At 53.1% G+C, this 7,988-nt stretch overlaps 1 protein-coding gene across 1 annotated transcript in view; it reads left to right on the top strand.

The window, feature by feature from the left end:
- The first annotated feature begins 4,106 nt into the window (after positions 1-4,106).
- Positions 4,107-7,988, top strand: part of COLQ (collagen like tail subunit of asymmetric acetylcholinesterase) — a 22,225-nt gene continuing 18,343 nt past the window's right edge. Inside the window, exon 1 of the mRNA XM_028489999.1 lies at positions 4,107-4,240. Coding sequence (XP_028345800.1) covers positions 4,162-4,240 — 79 coding nt within the window. The 5' untranslated portion in view covers positions 4,107-4,161. The remainder of the gene's footprint in view (positions 4,241-7,988) is intronic.

Below are 7,988 nucleotides of genomic sequence, written 5' to 3' on the forward strand. Positions count from 1 at the left end.
GGGGAGTTCCAGCCTTCTCCTCACAGCCCCAACTCTGAGGAGGTCCTGGGATGTAAAGTCAGCGGCTGGGGGGTAAGAGTAGAGAGAGCCAGCCACCAGGGAAGGACCAGGTCGGAGGGCAGCCGCCCCGCCCACAAGAGAAGCAGGAGTGGGGAGGGCAGTCTGACGGGGAGCCATCCCCGGGGCTGGGGAAGCGGCCACCAGGAGGCCACCTTCTCCCAGGGCTGCACGAGAGTCCTGTTGAACTCTGACCTCAGTCCTAGCTGTGTGGCCTGGACCAATCTGAAATTTACAGATTTCTCCTCTATAAATCGAGGGTAATCGTACTCTGAGGATTCAGTGCGATAATGCGTGGGATGTGCTGAGCCCGGTGTTGTCATCGTTTCATGGATTTTGCTAAACAAGGCCCAGCAAGTAAGCAGCGCAGATGCCACTCCTCCTCTCATCTCTGGGAGGCAATACCAATAAGTCGTGACCCTCTTTCCTCAGAGTCCTTCTTAACACAGTGTTCCAGGAAATCTGCACCAGTCGTTGGCGTTAGCAGATGATATGAAAACTCTTTGCCCTCCGGAGACTAGACCGTGGGCGTTTTTGTCTCTTCATCCTGGTGGCACAGCAAGGGCCTGACACACAGTACGTGTTCAATAAGTGTTTGTGGGCTGAGGTAGGATCTGTTACAGGGCTCTGTTGTGGGCAAAACATTGGATCTGTGTCAAAGAAAAAATGATTCTGATGCTCGTTGAAAGAGTAAGGGAGACCTTGATGGAGACTATTGCCGTGGGTGGCAAGACCCCCTCAAGAGGGGAGAGAGATTGAGCTCAATTCTGAATTGAACAAGAACAAGTGGGGGTTTGTAGTCAAGGAGCAGATTGAAGGGTTGGTAGATGGAAAATTACCAAGAGACCTCAAGGGTAGGGGGATCTTGCTAAAGCCACTTAACAGGATTCTCGCTGAAGGCAGGCCAGGTGATAAGGTATCAGGGGTGGGGGAGATGAGAAATTTGATCAGATATCAAGGGTGAGCAGATCTCAAGGGTGGCGATTCTCTCTAAACTGACTTAGCAGGCTTCTTGCTAAAACTGGACTCGGCAAGGAAGCCCAAGGTGGGGGCCTGGTTCAGAGCCTGACCAAAGTTTGGTCAAGGAGAGCGTGTCTGGCAGTGAGAAGACAGACCCCAGGTCCTCCAGCCTACTTCTAGGGAGTCTGAGTCCTTGGGAAGGGTGCCGAGTTAGCCAGGCCACACAGCCTCTCTGGGCAGCAGGGGTGGGAGACACGGCCAGGGGAAGATGCAAAGCAGACTCCGCTTTGGGGGGCTCAGCAGGAAACAGGCCTGCATGTGGCAGCAGTGGGGACAGGGGTGCTGGCCTGGGAGGCAGTATTCCAGAAAGGCCTTCTGGCCTGGGTGATGAATCCCAGAGCTGCAATTAAGACAAAATACTGTGAATATGACACCTGCTGACAGCTGCAGGAAGGCCCCGGAAACTTTTACTCTGAATTAGATTTTGCAGGCAGCTCTGCTGGGTGAGCTAGTGCTTAGGCCAACAAGAGGCTGAGTCGAGGGCAAGGACTGCTCTCCAGGGGAGAAGAGAGGAGAGTCTCAGGAGCCATCTCCCCTGGGAGAAGCTGGGGCTGGAACGGGCTTAGAGTGCATCTGGTCTAACGCTCCCATTTACATTTGGGAAAACCAACACCCAGAACGGATGCAAGTTCTCCAAGGTCACGCCACAAGTTACTGGCCACACAGGACTGGAGGCCAGGACTCCTGATCTCAAGCTGGCACGCTTGCTTGGCTGAGGGGCAGTTAGGCAGTGAGCACACCTCCAGGCATTTGACTTAAGGAAATTCAACTGCTAGCGCCTGGAGAGACGGAGACAGAGAATGAGACCAAGTTAGAGACAGCGAGACAGAGAGAGAATGGGATCGAGGCAGGAACGAGAGTCGCAGAAGGAGGGAGACAGAAAGAGACATTGGTGAGCCTGAGACATTAGGTTGGGAGTAGAGACACGGACACCTGCAGGGCTGGGCAGGACCTCAGTGACCCTCTAGTCAGCCGCCTTCGTTCTGACAATCATGAAACAAAGTATAGGCTGAGTGGTTTACTTGTGTAAACCTTTCGAGGAGAAGTTTGATGTGGAATGGTAAAAAAATAAATGCTTCAGGTGCTTAAAGTGGCAAAACTTCCGTCTCGAAGGGTTTTTGAAATGAGGCTTGAAAAATTGAAGAGCTGCAGGAACAGGCCCTGGCACCGGGGGATCTGGGTAAATGTGACGCAGAAGACCTTTTTGCCCTGGGCTGGGTTTCAGGACTCCGTGCCCTCTGTGCTGCCTTCCCTGATGTTTCTGCGAACAGAGGGAAATGCTCCAGAGAAGGAACAGAGCCTAACCCTCTCCTCCCTCATTCCTCCCATCATGGTACCTGTAGATATATATACTTTTTAATATTTATTTATTTATTTTGGCTGCACTGGGTCTAAGTTGTGGCATGCAGGATCTTTTAGCCACAGCATGAGGACTTCTTAGTTGAGGCATGTGAACTCTCAGTTGCAGCATTTAGTTGTGGCATGCATGTGGTATCTAGTTCCCCAAGCAGGGCTCGAACCCGAGCCCTCTGCACTGGGAGTGTGGAGTCTTACCCACTAGACCACCAGGGGACGTTCCCCAGCAGATCTTCTCTACTTTCAAAGCACAGCTCAAATGCCACCTCTTCCAGGAAGCTTTCCCTGATTTCTCACTTGTATCCCCTGCCCCAACTGGTACCCATCACTTCTTCTTGTAAATCCCTCCAGACACCCCAGCCCCATGTTAGCCGCTTTTATTTTTCCACCTCGTACAAGTTATCTATGAAAATGTTGATAAAAGAGCCCCTATTCTGTGCTAGGAACTCCAAAAGCCTTGCTCTAATCCTTACAACGAGTGAGCTAGGTGAGTTTCGCCATATCCACTCGACAGGTAAGTAAGCCGAGACTCTGAGAGAGTGAGTAACTTCCTCAAGTTCAGATGGCCAGTAAGTGGCAAAAGCAGGGCTGCAGCCCAAGTTTGCCTGACTCTAGGGCCTGTACTCTTTCCACAACACTGACTGAGACGTTCCGAGGGCAGGGACTGTGTCTAGTCATTGTGTCTTGGAGGCGTTTGGCACTCACTCACTGTGTATTTCTGAATGAATGAAACAGCAGATGAATGAATGAATACAAGAAGTATCCTTTCTTTTGAAGGTTGTAGCTCAGTGGTCGGCAAACTACACCCTGGGGGCCAAATCCAGCTTACCTCCTGTTTTTGTAAATAAAGTTTCATTGCAACACGGCCACATGCATTCCTACCTGTGTTGTCTATGCTGCTTTCATGCACCATGGCAGAGTTGCATTGCAGCAGAGGCCATGAGGCCCGTAGAGCCTAAAACACTATCCAGCCCTTTCCAGAAAAAGTTTGCCAACTCCTGCTGTAGCTCATGGTCCTTACTAAGCTGGTTAAAACAGCAGTGCTTACTGCTTTTATAATCGAGAATATTCTGTATGTTTGTGCGCATGCTTGTGCATTGGGTGCCTATAAAGTGTTAGATTTCCACGTGTATCTGGTGTATGTCACTTAGTCATTTTACAGGGAAGCTTCATCTAAAAAAGTTTGCCTCATGGGCCCTTTGGAAATATATATATAAATACATATTTAAAAAATTAAGTTTAGCTTTGTTGCCAGCACTGGCATAGATGTGGTGACCTTCCCTGGAGCGGAGGCAGGCAGATTCCCCCCCACCCCACTCCCACCGCGGCTGGGGTGACAGTGAGGATGGCCCTGTGAGGCTTGCCAGCGTGCAAAGCAGCCTGTTTAACGGGTTACCCTCCGTTTCCCCTCTGCTGCAGGGGCATCAGTATCCTGGGCTCCAGCCCCACCTCCTCCCCTGGGCTCTCCCTGGGGAACTCTTCCTCTCCCAAGCCACCCCCAGTGCATCCTCCTGAGAGGCCAGAGCTCTGCCTCCTGTTCCCGCTCCCGGGGGCCCAGGGCTGGACTCCGGACCCCTGGCATCTGGGGCAGAAGCGACACAAAAGCCGGGATTGTCCGACTCCCACCCCAAATGCTCAGCAGGCCAGGCGCTGGGAGCGCTGGGGGCGTGACAAATCTCAGCCAGCCTCCAGCGGGTGTCCCCGGGCCAGTCCACCGGGGCCTCGCCCATGATGACAGGGCCATCCCTCAGCCGCACTCATCTGCTCACCATTTCAGGACTGCTCTGTTACTCAGCTTGCTGCTTGGGTGAGTTGTGTGAGTGTGTGTGTTTCTGTTGCTTTGGAAAAAAGACTCTTGGAAAGCAAACTTGTTCTGGAGGTTTCAGCAGCCTTTAAATTTTAAACTCCTCCGCCGGTGCTGGAATTGCAACGTAAAGAGGTTTGACATTGGAGTTGATGGAGATCTTGGCGCCTGTGCGTGTGTGTGTGTGCGTGTGTGTTTGTGTGTGTGTGTGCCTCTCTTGTGACCTTGAGTGGCAGGCTGGCAGCTGCTTCTCCCTTGACTTTGAAGTAGCATGGTGTTCTGTGGTCCGGGGCCACCCTGGCACCGGGTGGCCAGGACACTCTCCATCTCTCTCCAGGCTGGCTGGCAGCTCCAGGCTGGGTCCTGCAGCTCACCGTCATCCCAGGGGCAAATGTCTTCGCTGTAGGCTGTGTCCTCACCTGCCTCCCAGGCCTGCTTGGTCAAATCGCAAGACAGCAAACTCCTAACATGGTCTTTCAGAGACGTTCAAATACCTTCAAGCTCTAGGATCAGAATAATTTTCTCAAGGTGTATGTGGTATGAGTGGGGCTGGTGTGAGGAAAGTTGTAAGGTGCAGCCTTCTCTGAAATCTGTGAATCGGGGAAAACCAGGCAAACTGCCACTGGTCAGGGTGAGAACTTGGCTGTAGCTGAGCCATCTGACTCACGGTCAGAACCCTTAGTGATGCCACGAGTGTGTGCCCTCACCTCTCCTCTCCTCGGGCTCTTGCCAGAGCAAGTTCCAACAGGCAGGGGAGGCCCAGAGCGGAGGGGGCGGAAGCTGTGGAGCAGTTAGTGCATGGCTGCACCTGTGACTTTCCCAACCTGCAAAGGCAGGATGTGTATGTCACGTCTTTCCTTTGCTGCCTTCTAATGACACATTTGCTTGATTTGAGGGGTTGCTGCTTGATGCAAACAAAGGGGGCAGAAACAGAAAAGGCTGTCTCTAGTGCCCTACTGATGGGCTGGTCTGGTGAGTGAGAGACCCAGCTGGACACAGTGGTGATCCTGGGGTCATATGTGTAAAAAAAGGACTTTGGAGGTGGTTTGGGCCAGATTCCTTGTGGTGCAGATGGGGAGCCTCAGGTTGAAGAAGGGAGTCGCGCCGGGTCCCATGGTCACTTGCACCTGCACTCACACTTTGATCCAAGTCCCTCTGTTTCCAAGAGTAGGTCGGAGTGAATCACTTTCCAAGGATATGCACCAGACTCAAGTGCGTAGTTTGTCCACAGGGCAAAAAACAGCATCAACAACAGCAAAAAGAAAAAAACCCCAAATGTTTGCCGAAAGCCTGCATTACACTCAGCATTGTTTCTACCTGTGATGTGGCCCTGCAGTGGCCACGCACAAAATGGCTTTGGTGTCTGTAAGTCAGGGCAGGCAGTCTCGAAATTCCATGGGGGTTGGCATTTCCAAGGCAGCTGCCTGGGGCTAAGCCACGTGGGGCACCCAGGTTCTGCAGGCGCCGTGTACACACACACACACACACACACAGTGGCCACGCACAAAATGGCTTTGGTGTCTGTAAGTCAGGGCAGGCAGTCCCGAAATTCCATGGGGGTTGGCATTTCCAACACACACACACACACACACACACACACACACACACACACACACACACACACACACACACGACTGTTTCCATTACAACAGAGCCTCTGGGGCTTTCCAGGCTGGACCCGAGCTGAGACACGATTCCACGGAGGCAGCCTAGTCCGGAGAGACCCACAGGCCACTCAGATGACACCAAAATAGACATGTGAGGGCCTGTTTTAGTGATTGGGAGGAAGAGGCGAGGGAAAGCTGTTCCCAAACACGTCCACCTGATGGAAATATTCTGAGCTGGAATGAGCTGGAAATAAACTAGACGGTGCTAAAAACAAACCTCTCCAGGGAGCTGGTGGGCAGGCAGAAATAGATGGTCCTCACCTGCTGAAAATGAAGTGGGTGGAGGGGGAGGGGACAGAGGGAGGGGGAGGGGTGGACAATGCAGTAGCCTCAGCAGGAGGAGCAACTGATAGTGTGTCTTCCCTAAGGGAGCTCCAGCCTCCAGGAGGGAGTGAAGGAGGGACGGCTCTAAGGAGCCAGTGTCTTTCATCAGCGGAGGCTGCAGATGGTGCGGACTGCAGGAAGCACTGGGGCCCCGTATGGTCTGCAAACAGGAGTGATGAGCAGTGCGCCTTCGGCACGCGAACCTGCCGCCCCCCAGGTGCCCCTGGCTGGGAGAGGCCGCGCGGAGAACCACAGCTCAGCCCTTGCTGAGGCCCAACCGAGGCGAAGGAGAGGCTGCAGCTGGGGCCGGGGAGGGGCTCTGGAGAGCTGCCCGCCTGCCCCAGGCCAGCCGCAGCAGCTTACACTCTAGGAGAGAAACTTGGAGAAACAGGGAGAGGAGTGCCATTGCTGCTGACGTCAAGTCTTGTAACAACACAGCGACCTGGCTGCCTGCCCTCCGGCTCGGCCGCGGCTCCTCTTGTTGGACACAAACAACCTCACAGAACGACAGCTGACAGGGCCACTCTGTGACCGTGATGGATCAAGATAAAAACAAGGCTACTCTGTCACCATGCCAGACACGGACACAACAAGACTATCCCCCAGCCAGCGGGCCCTCTGTTCTTGCTCACGTGGGTAACTGTGCTGCTGCTTTATGCCCACATCTCCTGTCTCCTCTTCTTCTGGATGAGAATTAAGATGTAGCCACAGGACTTCCCTGGTGGTCCAGTGGTTAAGAATCTGCCTGCTAATGCAGGGGACACCCCACATGCCGCAGAGCAACTAAGCCCGCGAGCCACAACTACTGAGCCCGAGTGCTGCAACTACTGAAACCCGCGCACCCAGAGCCTGTGCTCTGCAACAAGAGAAGCCAGTGCAATGAGAAGCCCGCGTACTGCAACGAAGAGTAGCTCCCGCTTGCCGCAACTAGAGAAAGCCCACGCGCAGCAACGAAGACCCAACACAGCCAAACAAACAAATAAATAAATAAATTTATTTAAAAAAAAAAAAGATGATGAAGTCATAGACTAACCCTCATGTCCTGACAGCAGCCAGTCCAGAGCAAGGCCAGACTTGGCTTCCCCATAAGCTCCCGCCAGCATCACGTAGCAAAAGCCCAACTCCTAGAATAAATCCATTCTCATGGCCTCTAACCGAGATGCCGACGGGTCCCCTAGTGTGCGTCCTCCCTCATGGCGATGAGGCACTTTCTATCTCAGGTGGTTGTTCCAGGAACCCCTGGCCTTCTTCTTAGCTCCCGATCTTTATTTCCACACACATGCAGTCATAGTGCCAGATCAACAGGAAGGACTCTGGAACCAGAGTTCAAATCCTGGCTCTGTCGCTTACTAGCTGTATGACCTTGGGCAAGTTGCTTCATCTCTTTGCCTCAGCTACTGGATCTGTAAAATGGGGATGATGATCATGGTAATAACAGTACTTAACTCTCAGGGTTGCTCTGAGGATTAGGTGAATTTATATGTGTGAAGCATTTAAATGGTGCCCGGCATGTAGTAAATTTTAAAAATTAATTCAGCAAACATTTTCGGAATATCCAATGTATGCCAGGTGCTGTGCTAGAACCTATGGATCAAAACTGATGCCCAGGGCTTCCCTGGTGGCGCAGCGGTTGCGCGTCCGCCTGCCGATGCAGGGGAACCGGGTTCGCGCCCCGGTCTGGGAGGATCCCACATGCCGCGGAGCGGCTGGGCCCGTGAGCCATGGCCACTGAGCCTGCGCGTCCGGAGCCTGTGCTCCGC

The sequence above is a fragment of the Physeter macrocephalus genome, chromosome 1 (genome assembly GCF_002837175.3).
Source record: "Physeter macrocephalus isolate SW-GA chromosome 1, ASM283717v5, whole genome shotgun sequence".
In the NCBI taxonomy this organism is placed as follows: Eukaryota; Metazoa; Chordata; class Mammalia; order Artiodactyla; family Physeteridae; genus Physeter; species Physeter macrocephalus.